At 38.1% G+C, this 20,609-nt stretch overlaps 1 protein-coding gene across 1 annotated transcript in view; it reads left to right on the top strand.

Moving 5' to 3' along the window:
• LMBRD1 (LMBR1 domain containing 1) overlaps positions 1-5,573 on the top strand; it is an 86,618-nt gene extending 81,045 nt beyond the window's left edge. Inside the window, exons 15-16 of the mRNA XM_026845392.1 lie at positions 888-979; positions 1,134-5,573. Of these exons, the coding sequence (XP_026701193.1) occupies positions 888-979; positions 1,134-1,253 (212 nt within the window). The 3' untranslated portion in view covers positions 1,254-5,573. The remainder of the gene's footprint in view (positions 1-887; positions 980-1,133) is intronic.
• Positions 5,574-20,609: the final 15,036 nt, after the last annotated feature.

Below are 20,609 nucleotides of genomic sequence, written 5' to 3'. Positions count from 1 at the left end.
GGTTAGATAACCAGCTTCTGCTCTGAAATGGGCTTTGAAGCCTGGTAAATGAGAGAACCAGCAGATTGTGTTATACCCTTAGCATGAACTCAGTGTAGCTCTCCTTGCACTGGAGAGATCTATCAGGTGGCTCGTGTCCTGCTGGCTGCCCTCTGACATAACTTCTTAAATGTTACAGGCTTGGTGTCTTACACAAGCCTTTATGCTGCTTGTCTGCAGTCTTAAGAATGCTTTGACAATTTAAATCTTAATTCTGTTAAAATCTGCCATGGCATAATGGAGAATACTACGTGAGTAGTCTTTAGATGTGGCTATATTTATGATGTTACTCCTAAGATTTAACCAGTACTGTCAGGTTTTGGGTAGGGTACAAATATGCCCTTTGCTATTTGGGTAATGAAAGGCCAGTATGTGGTAGGGTGTTTTTTTTGCTTACATGACCCAACATAGTAATTGATTTTTTTTTTTTTTACCCGAATTATGCAATGTTGGTAGAGACATTTTTTATAAGTACTGAAATGTGTTTTTTAATACAGAATCTGCTTTGTACCCCCTTATGTCTACAGTGGATCTCAAATGGGAAGTGAGTAACTAGGACCTGTCAGAACAGGCAATAACTGACACATCTGTAGGAGAAATTGCACCTAATAGTAATGGGGTTGTCTGTAACTCTTGGCTCAGTGTTACCTGTTTTCACATTCTCTCCCATAACAAATACTCCTTTTCTATACCTCCTTCGTAGAGGAGAGTAAATTTGATTTAATGAAATGTGATTGTTCTGCAGAGCTGAATAGTCTCCAAAACTGTTGAATTATTATCCTATAAATTGGAATTAACTGATTTTTGTTTGTTCCGTGTTAATCAGCACTATTTGCTTTCCTTTTTAGATCAGTGTATTGTTACTCGGACATACCTCTTCCTTCATAAATTTTGGTTCTTCAGTGCTGCCTATTACTTTGGGAACTGGGCATTCATTGCAGTAAGTACTTTGATTATAAAGATCCCTGAATCAGGTTGGATGATTTACAGCAGTTGTCACTGAATCAACACATCTGTCATTTCATTTTACATATATTGCCCTTGTATGCCCCTTAATTGAGTAACAGTATCTTCTACTTATTTAAAATTTACAGGTCTTCTTAATTGGATTAATTGTTTCATGCTGCAAAGGCAAGAAATCAGTCATTGAAGGTGAAGTGGATGAAGATGATTCAGACATGAGTGATGATGAACTGTCTGTTTATTACCGTTGATAGCTTTTTGCATTCAGGATGGAAAAATGTAATTTAAAGTTATGTTGAAAGTCATACCGATGTGGAATTGGTATCCAAATAAGCATCCTTGCACCTATAAAAATAGAGAAAATAAGTGTACTCATGTAAAGGGGTAAAAAACTGAATATCACTTTTTGAGTATCACTGTTATATCAGAACAAATATTGAAGTTGGGTTTGAATAATATATAGAAAATATTGTTTTATGATTAAATGTATATGTAACTTTCTGATGTACAATTTGATTAACTATTGTAACTATTTCATAATTCATGATGCTTTTCTGTTAAATTAGCTTTTCTTAAATACTGTCATGCCTAACTTGTAGGACTTTTTTTATTCAAGCTCATAAATAAAACTAGCTGAAATCCTGCAAAGCAGCTGGTGCAAACATTACCAGAAAGATTTGGATAAGATTTTCACTTTCTTAAGGATGTGACTTGACTTTTGCATTTAGTTTTGCTGGTGTTTCTGGGATTCCCATATAAAGCTATAGTTAACAAGAGACTGTCCTGTAAGTATGCCAGAAACATCCACTTGAGTGGTGAGTTCCCAGTCTGTGAAGAGTAAGTTATTTTCATACTGTTATCCCCACTGAGTTACCACAGGAATCCTCAACTGTGAGGTGGCTTTTGCTCTATCAAAGGAAATAATTAGTGTAGAGGACAATATTCAGCATTGTTGCAGTGTTTTAGTACAAATCGGTTCTGAAACTGCCAGGTGCCTGACTTAGTAATAACCAACAGAATAATTAAGATGTGATTAATTTTTAACTTATTTTTCTCTTCAATGCAAATTGTCTAGCTTGAAGTTTTCTTTCAATATTTAATGTAAATGTGGTCAACTTGTTTACAAGCCAATATGTTTGTATAAACACACTTCAGAAATGGTTTTGTCTTTTGTGTTGTCTTTTGTAAAGTAATGTTCTTTTAACTATATAGTTACTGAGCTATATTTCTAAGGCTGAAAGATATCTCCAGATAGCCTTTGACAGACTCTGAAAGAGAAAATGTTTACACATTTTTAAACTTCTAATGCTACCTGAGAGAAATTATAGTCCATGCAACCACATGGAAATGTAACTTAGGTAATCATTTTATAAGACTCAGTGTTAAATAATTATTGAAATGTAGGGAAATTATTAATGTCTGCTTACATGTTTGCAAGCTCTTAAAACTGATAGTTTTTCATTCAGTTATTTCAAAAACAGTCTGCTTCCTGCAGTATTTAAAAACAGCAGGCTCTCAGGAACTTTGGAGTTTTAATTTAGTTTTGGTATTTCAAGAAGTCTTAGGTGAGTTGCTTAGTTAATGTATGAACACCAGGAACAGGCGTTGGGGCTCTTACAGCAACAAACATCACTGAAGTCTTTTAACAAGCCTTCTGTGCCAGTTGCTCCAATAATATACATGTTTATGTGGCAACCTGGAAGAATTGCTTGATCACGATCTGCAAATATGCAGTGAAGTCTGCTCAACTAATAGAAGTCAGTCAGTTTGCTACCAATGAGACATTTGAAAGGACAAATGTATTCAAACACTGATAGTAGGTACTTAAACTTGACTAGGGAGTGTGAGATCCCTTTTGACTAGAATTAGCCCAACACTATTTAAACATGACTGTTGAAGGTTGCAAGGAGTAGTTTATAAGAAGTTCAAGTAACTCAAATGGAAGGTGGAACCTGATGTTGACTGGCTGGAAGCTGCATCCAGAAGATACCAAGAACTTAAAGTATTCTTCTTTGTGCGTGCCCTGATGAAAAACTTAATTGAGATTATTTAAATAAAGTTAACTTCTCAGAACTTCTCCCTCTTTTTGTGGGTCTTATTCACATTTCATCTTCAGCTTTATCAGTGATAATTATCACTTTGTTCTTTGGCTGTATCATGTACAGTTTTGTTAGTCTTTCTGGGTGTAAGATTGAACTGCAATACCCAGTTTTGCAGAGTTGTATCCATTCTGTCTTAAATTCTCACTGGGGAGATTGCTGCTTGTCTGGGGAAGATTGGCAGGAACCTGTTGGTTTTGTGCTACATAGCTGCTTGCATGTTGCATGTAGGCTTAGATGCCTAGGTATATGTTGGTATAGGTCTCCCCTGTTTCCGGGCTTTTCTTTATTTCCAGCTTCTTCCCAATCCAGTCCTGATTCCTGTCTAAACAGTCTATATGGGGAAATACAGTGATCCGCCTTTGAATTGGTGGCTTTGTCTCTAGTATATTTAATTGGGGATTCACTAAGTACCACTTGAGCCAGGTATTCACCAGATTTCCAATGAGCCCATTCTTACTTGCAGATAGCAAGAAGCAGGCTTCTGCATGAGAGTTCGAAAGTTGTTTCAGATATTTACTGTCACCTTCTGTCATACAAGTAGTAAATAACTGTCAGCATTTACCAGAATTATTCTTCCTTTTCCACATCTTCACTAAAATATCTCAGGAGTTCAATGAACCATTTGACTGTCAAGGTTTTAAAAGATTTTGTATGTACTAGAGCACTTACGATGAATATACACTCAAGAATTTTAATTAACACTTCATGTGATGGAAACCTGACACATTTTTAACTGTATTGTGCCTTTAAAATTAAGTAGAGGTGTTTTTGAAGTTTAATGAGTGATGAACTCACCAACTGTATTTGATACATCCAGTATCACTTGAAGAAAACTGGCAGTAAAATTTAAGATGGCCCTGGTTTAAAATACTTGGCTTTGATCAATGCTTGCAGGAACTTTAAGAAACAAAACTTCCAGTATATTATTTTCTATCTCTCTTGTGATGTCTTCCATAAAATACTTGCAAATAAAACAATTACTTTTTCTTCCATAAGTTATCCCTGTTGTGGCTGCACTGGTATGATTGGAGTAGTTCACTCATTTAGCTGTTAGTCCAGAGTTTTCTGTAGGTTTCAGAGCAAGTTTGAACTTTGCAGTCATGTTAAATACAGTATTCTACCTTATAAACAAACATCTAACATCTTTAACTGAGTCTTTGCAGATCTCAGTTTTCTAGACCAAAGTCACTTAAGGCATCAGAATTGTTTCACAGCTTTGATTATATGAATGATATTACAAATCCATCTCTGTAGTGTGAGCTTTCAAAACTTCTGAACAGGTGTAAGCTATTGTCAGAGCTGGCTTAAGTTAGATTTTTGTTGTTGTTGTTGTTGTTGTACTTTTCTAGTCCTATTCTACCATGCTGGAGGATGATGAATATTTAGAAACTAGTGAGCCTTAAATCTTGTTGACATGTCAGGCATAAACTGTGGTCACCAGAAATATGTTTAATAGAATTCAGCAATTATATATGTCAAATGGCTTCTTATCTTGCTTCTTGTTTTACAGTGATTGATAGTTCATCTGGAGTTACAAATCATAAATACAATAAAGCTTGTCTGTTTTGGTTCTTAGTTGAAAGCTGACAGTTCGCTACAGATTTCCTGCTGATTGCCAGAAACAGATGAAAAGCCTTTCTTGGTAAAGAATGCAAAGAAACATCAGCTACCTTTTTGTATTTTCTGCTTTGACTTGATTGAAAACAGGAATGTACTAGGTAGAGCATACCTGTACCAGAGTCATGCCACATAGAATGATAACTTCACGGTCAGATAACGTGACAATTTTAAGTTAGAAACTAATGAATCCTTCCAATGCTCCTGGTTTTGCTTCTGAATAATCAGTGTAGACATAACTCTTCAGATTCTTTGAGATGTTTTCTACTGCTTAGAAACTGTATTTCTTGGGCTCACAACTGTGTTTTATTGGACTCTTAATATGAATTCCTGAATTGGATGGTGGCCTACAACAGCATTTTGAAAAACATTACCCCTGTGTAGAAACAACTATGTGATTTATTCTAAAATACTGGTGACTACTGGTGTCTGTAGCAGACTTAGAGTTGAAGTGTTTAAGGAAACTGATTAATTGTGGAAGGTAATTTGTCTCTGTGTGAATAGATATTCAAACCATTCTAGCAGCAATGAAACAGTTCTAGGTATGGATAGGGAAATAAAGCACTGCTTGTGAAATTAAGCACAGGAAAGAGATTCATTCCTTTCTAAAATTGTTGCAAATAACTTGAAATACTTAAGCTGTAACATTTTTCAGGCTCTTAGGTTGAAGAATATAGTTCATATTGGTGTCTTACATGAGTGTAGATCTGTTCTTTTGCAACATTCTGTAGAGTCAGCTTTCTTGCAGATAAAGCTATGAAATGAAACCAAGAATCACTTCTTTTCCTCTAAATGTGTATTTTGACTACTTCTCAATAGAAATAAAAGCCTTGTTTTGATTGTGGTAAGATATCATTTTCTGTTAATAGTCCAAATTTTAAAACAAATTCTGCTTCTAAATTAAGATACTTGCCAATTCTGGATAATTAAATGTATCAGAAATTCTAGTGTTCTTGACCAGCTTTAGTGAGTTGTGGTTGTTACAGAAATTATCTGGAAGTTGGGCTAATTTTAACATCCTCCTATTCAGAGAGATTGCATGACTGATAGCACTTCAATCAAATTTATAGTTATAGAGAGGATTATTTCTTTGAAATAAACAGATAATTTAAGCATATTAACAAAATCATATTTATAGCTTCCTTCCAGACTCACCTCTAGGAAAAGGGCAATATATTTAGAGGATTGGTGAGAATTTTTGTTTCTCAAGGACTGATTTTAGAGGTAAGCCACATAGATCTGCTAAGTTTCCTGATCCCCCTGTGTTCACCCAAAAGGACATGTGGGGCCCTCCCTTATAACAGCTAATTAATGTTGAATCTTAATTTTGCTTGTTATAAATGTATCTGCTTTTTTCATAGGATCATTTGGGTTGGGAAGGACCTTAAAGATCACCTAGTTCCAACCCCCTGCCATGGGCAGGGACACCTCCCACTAGCCCAGGTTGCTCAAAGCCCCGTCCAACCTGGCCTTGAACACTGCCAGGGAGGGGGCAGCCACAGCTGCTCTGGGCAACCTGTGCCAGTGCCTCACCACCCTCACAGGGAAGAAATTCTTCCTTAGATCTAAATCTACCCTCTCTCAGTTTATAAACCATTACACCTCATCCCATCACTCCCTGATAAGGAGTCCCTCCCCATCTTTCCTTTAGACCCCCTTTAGTACTGGAAGGCTGCTATAAGGTCTCCCTGGAGTCGTCTTTTCTCTAGGCTGAACCCCTATATCTTCAGCCTGTCATTGTAAGGAAAGTGTTCCAGCCCCCTGATCATCTTTGTGGCTTCCCTTGGATCCTCTCCAGCAGATTTGTGCCCTTCTAATATTGGGGGCCCCAGAGCTGGACAATACTGCAGGTGCAGTCTCATGAGACCGGAGTACAGGGGGAGAATCAACCTGCTGGCCACACTTCTCTTGATGCAGCCCGGGATGCGGTTGGCTGTCTGGGCTCTGAGTGCACACTGCTGGCTCACAGTCAGTTTTCCACTAATACCCTGAAGTCCTCTGCAGGGCTACTCAATCCACTTCAAGCTTTTTCTCCAGAGAAAATATGCAAAATATGCAACTTAAATTTTTGCAGCAATTTTGAAGAATGGTGTCAAAACTCTTATCGTGAGAATTCAAATGTCTTGAGTGAAGATAAAGACTATGAGAATATTTAAAGCAAACATGAAGCTGAACATGTATGTAGTTCCTGATGAAATTCAAGTGTGGATATGTTTTTTTTCACCAGAATGTATTGAACTTCCCTTAAGGAAGTAAAATACAGATTTATTAGCGTCTCTTCTTCTGCGAAGCTGCTTAAAAATAAATCACGATGTTACTGTGAGCTATATAGAGTTTGAAAATTCTCCTGAGTAGTAAGCATATCACTTCAACTGAGAGAACTTTGGAGTCAGGACAGCAAGAACTTCTAATAATGTGAATGTCCATGATGTCCTCCCCCCACCTTAAACTTGCAGTTTATGGACTTAATGCTGTATTAAGCATTTGAAGGAATGTCCTGGGACTGAAATGTTTCTGACATTTAATATATAATATATATTACTATTATACGCTTAATTCTAAACTTATAATCAAAGAATGGTTTAGGTTGGAAAAGACCATTAAGCTCAAGTCCAACAGTAAACCTAACACTGCCAAGTCCATCACTAAACCATGTCCTTAAGCACCACACCTACATGTCTTCAACTTGAGTTGTACTTTTTCTTCTCTAAACTTTTAAGTTGGAATGGTGCAAATCTACGTGCTTATTGCCTGCTGACTTTGCATCCTTTCCAAACAGAAATAATCAAGATGCTGACGGCAGGTTTATCTGATTTGCGTGGAATATTCTTTTAGAATGGGACAGAGAAGAAAAATTCAAGTTATTGTAAAAAGTGTTCTCCTCTGTTCTGATGTTCATAGTCCTGAATGTAGAACAGCTGCTTATTTGAACCTGAAAGTTAAGTTCTTAACAATGGACATATCTCTTTAGTGCATGGAGAAAAAGTATCACAATTATAAAACGTTAGCTCCAGAGACATCCTCATTTTCCCAATGATGAAGCAGGTACTTTATTCAGAAACTGATCTTGAAGAAATAATGTTAGTTTTACTAACATCCTTGACTAGAAAAATATGCCTTTCAAGTTGCGTAGACACTGATAAGAGGATTATTTTACCGTAGGATTTTAAAAAATGAGGGGTGTAGTTCCTACTGAAAACTGAAGGGACATCAGATCCTGGGTGATTTGGAACATGCTGGTTTGTGCTTAAAGTACTTTGGACAAGTACAAAGCAAACGGTTTTCCTTCCCAGTTCATAAAGAAATTAAAAAAAAAAAAAAACAACAAAAAAATCCTTTTAATGAATGGACTTGAACATGACAGTAGTTTTTATGTATTTAAAAATGCATTCCTGAAAAATTAATACTTGATCAATGCAATTATTGTAGAATGGTTTTTGGGCTTAACTAGTCATGTCCCTGCTTCTGATAGGGAGCAGAAGGGTACTGTCAGAAGCTGGATTGCATCTTTCCTGAACTAGCTTTGAGCACAGGGTTAGGAGATTTAATGATAAAGGACTTTTTTTTTTTTTTTTTTTTACATACTATTTTAATATGTGATTCTTGGCCTTGTGCTATTTAAAGCCTGTCCAAATATATCTGACAATATGCTGTGAGATGCTGACATCTCTTGAAAAAGAGTGTGTTTGAAGCAGCAATTTTTCATAGACAAGACAAAGGTTGAGAGAAAAGACTCTTGCATGTGCTAGATGTGCAGAATAATTTAGAGCTTGCACCACAGAGCTCAACACTACCCAGATTTTAGACAGTCTGGTATCTGAAGATTCAATGCTGCTTCACTCTAGGCTAATTTGCATCATGAGGAGAGTTTACGCTGCGGGATGGTGTGTGCAAAACTAGAGTACTAAAAAGGTGCTTGTTGGTTACAGGTGTGCATAGTATAAACCTGGTGTGTAGCTTCCTATGTTTGATCTATAAAGAGGCTTTCACTGCTGGCAGGGAATCAGATTTCTCTACTATGAGAGGACAACTCATCTAGTTGAAGAAGTCCCTACTCATTGCAGGGGAGGTTGGACTAGACGACCTTTAAAGGTCCCTTCTAACCCAAACCATTTGAAGAATCATTCTCTTGATGAGTTAGATCTCAAGAGCTATATTGCCTATTTGGGAATGTACTAAAGAGATGAACATTTGGTGGAAGCTGGTTAGGGGCTGAGCCTAGATTTTTAGACCTGGCACTTGAATTGTTTTAATCAACCCTTGCTATGAATGTAAAAGGTGTGGGCAGAACTTAGTCTGAGCAAGTACTCTCTGAATTCTGAGCTATCTCATTTTAAACAGACTAATCCCAGGTATTTTTAAAAACTACTAATGCATGATTTGGGCTACCAGGCTTTCTAGATATCTGTAATTAAGGTGTTTAGAGATGTCCTTTTCTGAAGATGTGCCTAACATCTGATTTACCCTGTTTGAAATACAGCTGGGACTACCCACTTCATGCAGTCAACCAGCTGACTGCAATACCAGCCCAGTACTGGTAGATCATGACAGCATCCTCAATTTGAATTGAACAAACTTTTGTTTTCACACCTGGTAAAGAATCCTCATCACTGCACTGAGGGAGAAATCTATATCCCTGCTGTCGAACTTGATGTATTGCAGACTTCTAAAAATCTGTTGACATTGAAGAGAGAAAAGCAGAATCACCAACTTCTATAGCCAACTGCTCTGTGGTGTGTCCACAAGCCAAGTGTGTTCGTGTGCCTGGCTGGCAGCAAATTATAATTTTCGTGGTCTTGGAGATATTCCAAGAGTAGCTAGAGTGGTACTACAGGCTTGAAAAAAGCTGCATCATAACATAATCAAGCAAAAGAGCACTCGCTCATCCCTCAATCCTGCCATATTGTCCTGATGAACAACGGATTTATCATGCTGTGGAACCAGTGCTACTTATGTGATGTATGTCGAACCAGCATCAAAGTGCAAGACTTGCTGAGCAGACAAATGGTGCCAGCTCTAAGTGGTAACAGTAGAAATCCACATCCCACCAACAGGAGTGCTGCCTTCTTTTAGAGATGAAGCACATCTACTTTGTGCTTTAGAAAAAACTTAAGATCAGCATCCTGACAAGCTGTCATCCTCCTACAGTGGAGCAAGGAGCTGTTTTAATGCCTTTCTACTGTTCCTATAGATTGCTGGTGCAACCATAGAAGTCGTATGAGGATGGTTCTGTCTCATCCTCTTTGCTATGTGTGAACAGTCCCTGTTTTGACAGGCTTGCTGGATGTGTCTTCACAGTTCCCAGTAAGGCTCCCAGGTCCCCTGCCAAAGACACAGTGATAAGTACGTCATTCAGACTTGGCGAATCTACAGTTGGGCTGGATGAGTACGTGGAGAAGGGCTGCTCTTCACGTACGTGAAATTTGTTTTATGGAATGCATTCTAAATAGAAGTGTTTCCGTATTAGTGTCCTGTTTTAAGCAAGTGACTGAACAAATCTCTTGAGTAGCATCAACTCTGAGTGTCTGATATGATGGGGATATTTTGAACTGAAGAGCTTGTCTCATAAAATAGCTACCATCACTCCTGATAGTATTACTTTTAATCTTACTCCATCTGTTTCTGAAGGGCCTTATGTAGATTTACCTATTCATTTTAAATTAAACCTAGGACTTCCCTCACTGTTCTCAAATGAATTTTTTTTAGGTTTTGTGATTTTTTCCATTTTTTTCAACTTACTTTTTTAAAATGCTTTTTCTGGATTGTCATCAGTTCTGTGGGCAAATGATCTCCCAAGTATTTTGAAGAATTCACTCATTTTGTATAGTCATGTTTATAAATTTATCCCCAAGGTAGTGTTGGAGTTGCATTTATGTAACTTGGTTGAGTTCTCCAAAGTCATGATCTGCTAATGGATAAAAGAAACTACTGCCCCATTGTTGCTCTCTGACATGGGTGTATTATTTGGACTCTTTCCAAAACTGTTCTCAGTGATTCTTTTTCAAATCTTCAGCTCTTTAACTGCAAAGATTATGCTTCTAGTTGGCAGATGTACTTTTTTCCCCCTTACATTTTATCACAGCTCATACAGCATCATTATTCTTTGAAATATGCCAGTACTTTCAAATCTGTGATGCTCCTGTGTGAGCATTTTCAGTTATAGAACTTTACATATTGGACTTGACTATTAAATTTCATGCTGGATGAGAGCTATTCTCCATACTGTAATGGATTCAGCTAGCTGCTCCTGTTCCTGCTGTTCTGAAGTGGATCTTGCTCTGTAGTCACCTGCAGTGTCTGTCATCAATATGAATAAAAAACAAAACCTATCTTACGTGCTCTAGTGGGGAGTTTGGCAGAGTATCTCTGAAGTTGCCCAGCCCCAGCAAACCATACTGAGTTTTTAACTATCCTGAAAGCACTTCTAGTTGTTTGTTTGCCATTGTGCTAGTCTCAAGAGCTAATAGTGAGTCATATTGTTTACATCTATATGTTCATATGATTAGTTCTTAGTTATGAAAAACTCTCTTCTAGAGTGATGATGTATGTTTGATTTTAAAAAGTTCCTAGGGTGGAAGCTCTATCCCCAAAGTATTAAAATTAGTTTTGTTATGGCTCATCGTGCCCCAGCGATAGGAATGTTAAGTGTAATTGTCATAATATGGATACTTCTTTAACATTTTACTAATATATAATTTGATGCAGCATATAATGTTTAGTGTAAATTATTTTGCATTTAATCATGCTTTGAGTTATCAAGAAGTGAAAATTATCAAAAACAGGGAGTTCTCATGAATCAGAATTTTTTTTTTTACCAGTGAAATACAAAAATATGTATCTATAGAAGTGAAACAGTGCCCCTTTGAATTAAGAACACCACAGACTGTCCCTTAGGTAAGGAAGGAATAGGATGAGGATGAACATGAGTTATGCTGAGCTACTTTAATAGCTTGCTGAAAAGGGAGCCCCCTCTGTGTATTTCTGCTGAATCTGGTGCTTGGCTAATCTGTTTGAGAGCTGATTCAGTTTGCTACTGTAATAGCAAAATTAGCAGAGACTAGGAGGGATGAGAACTACATGACTGAAGCAGGGGGGGAAACGCTGGGGAGGGATAGTGACTGACCTTCTCAGGACAGCCAGCAAATTGTTCATTGGATCACATGGAAAGTCTCTGGAAGATTATCCATCCTTGGAAGACTCCAGAAAGACAGCTATAAGAACTAATGTACTTTACCAGAAATGAGGAAGGTCCATGTCAGGGTTGCAGGCTTGGACTCTTCTAGCCACTTTGGAGGTATCTTATCTAGCTAAGGCAGACCTATGTCCTAGGGAAGCGTGGTCACCAAGGGCTCCTTTCCTCATCCCTTCCCTTTTTCTACCTCTGGCTTTTATCACACCTTAATCTGACTTAATCTTTACATCTGAACTGGTAGTACATAGTGTCTTGGGGTTTTTTTTTTTTTACTTATTATTTGTTTTTTTCTAAAAAAAAGTTTGCACTACCATGACTTGAATTCAGTGTGGTGTAAACAGCAAGTCAATAACATGACATTTTTCATACAAATGTAAACAAGTTGATAATATGACATTTTTCACACAAAGGTGAAGCAGGTCTCTGGTATGCCTTAGAAATACCCAGCTCCCTTGCATGTGCTTCAGGTATCCAAAGAGCAACAGACTTGAATGAACTAGGGAACAGCTGTCACCCTCAGGGGCAGAAGCCAAGCTTTTTAGTCAGGTCACCACAAAAGAGTTCTTGGACTGCTGAGGCACTGCAGTGCATGCTTGCTCCTTGAGGGTCCACAAGGAACTGATCAGACAGAGATGAGCTGGCTCCTCTCACCTGCCTGTTCCTTAGAAAGTAAATGTGTTTGCACTGCTTGAGCAGGTGGTTTTACAGAGTAAGCTAGGCTGAATTTCATGCCCTGGGGAGGAGCCCAGAATCATCTTTGAGACAAAGGTGAAATACTTCAATTATAATAAAAAGTAATCCTATAAGCATCAGTAAGAAAACGGGAAAGGACTCCTCTGTGACTCAGAGTGGGTCCATCAGAGGACTTGCTAGACTTTTATTGTGCCAGGCTTCACTGAAAAGTTCACATGAGTGACTCCTGTGGGCTGGTGGCTGGAAAAATTAATCCAGTCATGAAATGGTAAAACGTAGCTTTGAATAAAGATTGAACAGATTAAGAGGATACTTCAGTAAGTTACTTTAAGATTGTTTAAACCTGTTGAACTTTATCCTAAAATAAAACATTCCTCCCTGCTTCAGCCCTTATGCCCTCTCATCCACCCCCCACCCCCTCCTCAAAAAAAAAAACCAAAACCAAAAACTGATGAGATGTCAGACCTTTTCATTTATGTGGGGGAATTCTGTGATGATGTGTCAAAACACTGAAGAAAAGAGCAAGACTAGTATTTCTTTCACTTGGAGAGCTCAAAGTAGTGGTAGTGGTCAGAAAAGTCTAACCCTGTCAGATTCCAAGAAAAATAGTTGAATAATTGGTAAGTACCTGGAAGCTTGCCAGCAGATAAGTAGCAATTGATAAAGCATTATGGGCAGAGAAGGAAGGTCTGGCCTTAGAAAGCATTTTGACAGTCCTGATGGGATTCTGATAAGTGATCTCAGGAAACCTACTAGTGGGTAAATGCAGAAGTAATTGGAGAACTGTACTTGGAAGATATTAATTGATCATTAATAAACTAGGAAAAATGTGTCTGTCCTGGATCCGGTGTTATACAATAGTAGCATTATAGATGGACCTGGATGATGGAATGGAGGGTAGAGTTCAGAAACTTGCAAATAGTTTAAGTCTGGGGAGGAGTGCAAGCACTGTAGAATAAAATAATAAAATTCAAATGTTCCAACAAATGAAAGGAACAGGTGGGTGATGTGATTAGGCAGAAAGCCAAAATGAAGAACAAGTGGCTACCATTCCTCGTGTAGAAAAGGCTCTGGAAATTACTGTATGTTACAGGCTTAACAAGTAGAGCTTGTGGCTACTATCTTTTTCATCCCTTAACAAACTGATGGCAACACATAAATGAATAGCTGACTTGCAAGAGCTGTGAAATCATTGTTCAGGTTGACCTGGAATACTTCCTGCTGCTCTGTGTACTGCATTTCAAAAGCATGTAAGTAAATGGGAGAAAGTTCTTGGGAGGGTGACAGGAATGAATAGGGGTCAAAATATGACTTACAGGGACAGGCTGGATGAACTTCTGAGAACTCTAATAGCAAGACAGTGAAGTATTGGAACTTCTTGTTTAGGAAAGTTATAGAGTGAGTCATAGGAGATCTTTGTCTAGCCTTTTCTTTGGAAGGAAAGTGCCTCTCTTAACTATGTCAGGAAGCTGCAAGATCCTGCATTATGTTTCCGTGTGCTTAAACTGTTAAAGTCTTGCAGTTGTACTAACCAGCACACTTTATAGCCCGTACCTCTAATTAACATCTGTCCTCTGACATCCTCTTGTTGGTGGACAATGCTTTTAACCTGCTATTCAAGGTTTTCTGGTACTCTGTCTGTTACTTCCCACAGGTGAGAGTCAGTGAAGAGAATGAAGGCAGGCTGTTGGACTACGTTTTATAGCATAGTGGTATTTCCATGTTGATTTAAAGTAGTTATAGGTGTCCCAGGTTATGGGTGTTCCAGAGGCTGAATTCACACTATAGAAAGACGTGGCCCATCTGAAGTTAATCCCCCATTATAGTGGTTTGTACAAGAAGTAATTCGTGTTTTTTCAAATATAGTCAAGGAGCTGATAAAGTTGCAACTCTGACTTCAACTGGTATCTCTTTAAGAGGGAAGACCAAGGCTGAATATCCACTGCTGGTGACTGCTGAGCAATGAAGATAAATTGGGACAAAAAAATAGATCTCTGAAAATCTGTAAATCTATTTTAGTGACATAAAATTGCTAATGGAACCAAGCTGATTGGGGACAGAATTTCTGAAAGTTAAGCAAATAGAGAAAATGAAAATGTGATAACATGCTGCACTTAAGTGATATATCTTCCTTCTCCCTCCCCATCCCCCTGTTAAAGAGCACTTGTGTTCCTGTTTTCACATTGGGACACTGATAACAAGAGCTGTTCAGTTAAGGATAGCAAGAAAATGTTATTCATAGAAGAAAGTGTAAAAAAAAAAAAAAAAAAAAAAAAGATGAAGAGAATTGTTGTAGAAGAAAATGCAGCTGATTTGATGACTTACTCTTGACAGGATAAACATTCACCTCAGCTGTCTGTGCATTGCTTACAAATAAGATTGCTTATACATTCCAGTCTTTTCTTGGGAACTGACATGAAGCTATTTTATGATTTTTGACTCCTTGTTGTACCCCTATGAAATACAGATAATGACATTTTTAATCTTTTCTGGGGTTTCTTCTTTCCACAGCTCTGATCTTCATGAGTTCTAGTATATTAGATAAAGAACATAAGGATAGCTGTAGTGTGGGTCATACCAAATATCTGTTTCATCCAGGCTTCTGAAAGCTTGTGGATTGAGATAAAAATATGACAAATATGTAGTGATGCTTTCTGAAACATTTTCTCAATATCCACTTGTTCATTTGAGTCTTGCCTCTTCTCTCTGTTTCCATCCAGAATTCTCACATCATTTGTTTTTTTCAGTTTCTCTGCTCTTTCTACTGTGACTGTCATATATATGGAAAATTCTTTGTGATTAATAGCAAGGAACAACATATATCTCATTTTGTGCTGGACTTTCTCATTGGACTCTCATTTGAACCCATTTTCTTGTGCTGCTTTTTCAAATTTTAAGCTGCTGAACAGCTCATGAGTTCTTGTCCTTTATTTTCTCAAGAATTCTTTTCCTCTGTGATTTTACTATCATTCGTTAAGAACTGGAAAAATCTCTCCCCTCTCCACCTTAATCTTATCCTTATCTCCTAGCTATCCTAGCTAGCAAATTAGTTTTGAAGACTGAATTCTTAAAATCTCTGATTCTTCTTCACTGCCTATCTAAAAAAGAATTAGCAGTATCATTCTGTAATCACTTGTGTACAGGTTTGCCTCTTACTGTCACCTTTTCAACTAACTTTTATTCCAATTTATATATAATATAAATAATATAACTTCTATTCCAACTATAATCTTTCTCTTTTTGTTTTCTCCAACTTGGACGAGGTGGTCTACTTTTTCACTCTAAGACACTAATGAAGAATTTTTACTCTGTTTCAACAATGGAGGTCTAAGTACTAAATTATCACCATGTTGAGCACTTCAGAATATTTCAATAGGTATGAAAAAAAAAAAATCATATTCCTCTCATCTGCCTAGTTTGGGCTCTAAAGTAGTCCCTACACCATGATGGAGGGCTTGGTTTTTTCTCTTTTATTTTCCTTCTCTTCACATTCCCTAGTTTTATTGGCTTGGACACAATGCCAGTCCAATGTAACTGTATCATATTTGGTTGGTTTACAGCCTAGACAGATAAGTGTTGTTATAACCTCATCTACTCTTTAGACATGAGTACTGGTAAGTGGAGAAAGAGGCACATGGATATACGAATTGGGTATGATGACTGTAGGTAAAGTCCTCACCTGGAAGTTTTGGTTTTGGATTTGCTTTTGGTCTTATTTCAACCATAGCTTTGTCCTCAGATATCCCAGTTGTGTTCTGTCTTTCAGGCTGGTGATAGCCTTAGCCAGCGTTTCAGCCTCTGCTACCTGAAGTTGTTCTACTCTATTAAAATCAATATTTACTAAAGGAAGGGTTTACATTTGTTGCTTTTAGTAGTGTCCTTGTCCACTTATACTGAATATCATTCTTTCTAGCCTAGCTGTAGTGGATTGACCATGGCTAGCAACTAAACACCCATTCTGTTGTTCACTTACTCCCCTCACCCTCCCACAACAGGATGAGGGAGAGAATCAGAAGAGAAAAAACAAGAAATCTTGTGGCTTAAGATAAAGACAGTTTAACAGGTGAAACAAATCTGTACATCCAAGTAAAGCAAAATAAGGAATTTCATTACTTCTTATCAGCAGGCAGATGTTTAGCTGCTTCCTGGACAGCAGAGCTTCGTAGTGCATAATGGTTACTTGGGAAGACAAATGTCATAACTCCGAATGTTCTCCCTGTCTCCTCTTCTCCCTGAGATTTATTGTTGAGCATATTGTCATATGGTACAGGATATCCCTTTGGTCAGTTGGGGTCAGCTGCCCTGGCTGTCCCCTCCAAAATTCTTGCTCACCCCAAGCCTACTCACTTGGGGAGCAGCATGAGAAATGGAGATGGCCTTGATGCTGTGCAAGCACTGCACAGCAGCAGCCAAAACACTGGGATGTTATTAAATGCTCTGTTAGTCACAAATGCAAAACACGGTTTCATACTCTCTGCTATGAACAAAGTTAACTCCATCCCTGCCAGACTCAGTACACTAATTAATACTTAAATGGACCTTTTCGTTCTCCTTAGTTGCCATCTGTGTTAGTTCTGTGTAACTCATTGTTGCCTGTGAATATCACACAGTTGTGTCTGTTTCTGTGCATGTTTTGTTTGGATAATATGGGCATTTTGTAAGGGGTTGAAGATTCCAAGTGCTTAATTACCTAAAAAATTATGCATTATCATCCTTAAACAAAAGTGAAGCTATAAAGGAAGTCTGAGAGAAGAACTGAGTACCATTTTCTATGGCTTCAATTTAGGTCTTGGCTATATTTTCTTCCTAATTTCTGGCAGCAATAAATTTTCTCCAGGATTCACAAGAGCACCCCTGAAGTTTCTGTTACTGGACTTGGTTGAAAGAAAGAGTTCAGATCAGATGCTTCTATAGCAAAAACTAACTCTGGATTAATCTTTATGAACCAAAAGACTGAGTCCTCCTCTTTTGACTGTCTGCATTAGTGGCTACTGTGAAGATCCTTGTGTTGCATTTTGATAGGATTTCTTTAAAGTAGTTACAATCCTCTAGACTGTGGTTGGAGTTCATAAGGTTCACTGAGAATGAGCATCTTCTGGTTTTGTTTCATTCAGAAGAAATTACAGTTTGTGCGTGCCAAGACTGTTCTGCAGTGTGAACAAAAACACAAGAAGTGGGATGGTCAAGAAATGGATCTATACTGGAAAAGTAATCTATTTGCATCCTTTGTCTTTGGAATCAACCATAAAAATGAGTTGTTAATTTCTGAGAGGTCTGATACCTGTGAAGTACCTAAAGGGGCTGGTGTTGGTGCAAACATAGTGACCTGGGTGGCAATAGAACATATTGTGCAATGACTGTGGTAAAACATGCTGGCCTTTTCACCTGTGGGGTGAAACAACTGGTGTTTGACCTTTTTCTGAACCTTCTGGGATCAGGCTCCAAGAATCTATGGGGCTTAAAAGCAGCCTTTAGCTGTGCTTTTAGGTTTCTATGTCTAACTTTTTGCTGCATGGTGTCTTACTGCCAACAGGAGGGACAAGAAGTACTTCTCCCTTCAGCCCTGATCCGTTATGCTATAGTTCTGACTTTAGAGAACTGCCCAGAATGCGGTATGTTGGGAAAAGCCCTCCAGCCAAGGGAAGAACTGACCCCTAGTCTGCTGTACCTTGCCTGAATTAATTTATTACCTTAGCATGATGATGCAAATACTTTCTCTTTTGCCCTAGGTTGTATGTAGTTAAAATATTTTTGTGTGTCTTAATTAAAGTGTGTCAGGTTCTGAAACTGTTTCCCATGGGCACCCTAAGTTTTCAGGAAGAAATTATGTTGTGTATGACTGATTTGGCACTTCTCATGGATACCTTCCTTGATCCTAGTCAGAAAGGCGCTGCGTGCCTCATTCTTAAGCTGCTATCCCTATTTGCTTTGCAAGGAGCCAAAGTACATAATTCAACCCTGTGTAAATCCACACCTTATACTTGTTGCAGGAATGCTTGAATATCATGACTTAAATCTCTGGACTGCACCATTAAGGATTTTACATGTTTGTGAAGAAACTGATGAGTAGCCACATCCTTTTGATGCAGCTCCCAGCACTCTAATTTTAGAGCATCGTTTACTGGAAGGCCAGAATCAACAATGCGGAAATTAAATATCAGAAAAAATGCAGCCTGTTTTGCCAGGGCAGCCAGACCATAACTGCGTGTCAAGTGCTGCTGGATGCTGCAGAATGATTTAACCCTTTATTCTGACTTGCTGAAGCTACGAGGGATGAAAGACAGTAGTTGTCATACTTTCTTTTATTTGTATTGAATTTCATTACTGCAAATGTAGATCCAACTGTTCAATTCAAAGCCATGGCTTATACACAGCACTTTCTTTATAAGTTCGGTTCCTTGAAGTGTTTGTGCAGGATGACTAATAACAATCTCATTAAATCTTCTTTTTTGTTCTGTGAAGATTCACTCTGAAGGTTAGTATTACTTGCTTTGTTTGAATGGGTGTTACAGCTAAAATTTTTGCACTGAAGTGAAATACATTATACTGAAAAACTGTCAAACATGCTCAATTCCTGTTACCATAGGAATTCATGAACAACAGAAGACTATATTTTTAACAACCTTTCAGTTCTTGGAATTCCATTTTATTGAAATAGGTAGCAAGATAGTGTTTTGATTCCAGAAAATGTTGACTGAGGGGTTAGGACAACAGGCCAGCCTTATTTCTCTTAAAGTCGTAATGACAATACTGAATTATCACTATGGGAAGAGAAAATAAGCCTAGCTTTTGTGTCTCCTGAGTCTTGTTTTTCTGAAGGCTCTGGTGTGACTCAAAGATTCACAGCAATGTTAAAATGTCATGCGGCATTATTCTACATAGAGCTCATGTGGGAGTCTGCCGCAAAGTTTCTGCTGTATTTTCTAGATGCAAAAGTAAACCCCCACTCCTCCTTGGAGGAACTTGGAAGTACAATGTACTTGAACTCATATATGTACACTGGTTTTTGGACAGGGCTTTGAAGTAAGATGACTATGGAATAATTGTATTTCATAGTCCATTTCAGATCAGTTTGGGAAGGGATGTTGTATATCACAAGACAACAAATCATTGAAATATCTGTAATTTAAGATAGTTTTCCTTGATCATGTAACTGGAAGATAGCATAGCAATTTCACTGAACAAAAAGCTTCAGTCTTCAAAAGGAGAAAGGTAAAAAATCCCAGTATTTGAAAAAGTAGAGGAAAACTTTAATGACTGAAGTGGCCACATGGCTGAAGGACCATGAAGATTATTAAGAGACTGCAGCACCTTTCATATGAAGAAAGTCTGAGATACCTGGCCTTGTTTAGTCTAGAGATGCTCAGGGGGCATCTCCTCAACATAGAGAATACCTGAAGGGAGATTGTAAAGAACCCAGTGACAACACGAGACAATGGGCGCAAACCGAAAATGGGAAGTTCCCTCTGAACATCAGAGAACGCTTTTCACTGTGAGGGTGACCAAGCACTGGCACACAGATTGCCCAGGGAGTTTGTGGAGTTTCCCTCCTTGGAGATATTCAGGAGTTATCTGGATATGGTCCTGGGCAATTGGCTCTAGGTGAACCTGCTTGAGCAGGGGGTTGGACTGGGTGGCCTCCAGAGCTCCTTTTCTACCTTAGTCATTCTGTGAAAATCAATCCATAATTGTTGTAATCCACAAACCTCTTTCTCAGAAAATTACTATTATCTTCATATTTCCCACCCTTTTCTGCTTAACAGTAAGGTTCTTAAAAAAATCCTCCTTTCTTTTGTCTGCTCACATTCTCTGTCAGTTCTCACTTTGGGTTGGATTCATCATCTGGTCAGTCTCATGTTTTATCCTCTACTGGAGATAAACGGTCTCCTTAGGTGCTAATGTCTTCATGTTCAATGTCAACCCTTCCTTAGTGACCTTGACGAAATAAGTGAGGAACCCATGGTTAGCTGTGAAATGCTCATGACAAGTGCCTTTATGCTTGT

This window comes from Athene cunicularia (assembly GCF_003259725.1).
Source record: "Athene cunicularia isolate RWA chromosome 3 unlocalized genomic scaffold, athCun1 chr3_part1, whole genome shotgun sequence".
NCBI lineage: Eukaryota > Metazoa > Chordata > Aves > Strigiformes > Strigidae > Athene > Athene cunicularia.
The sequence above is the reverse complement of the archived record's forward strand: the minus strand, read 5'-3'. Positions and strand labels throughout refer to the sequence as shown.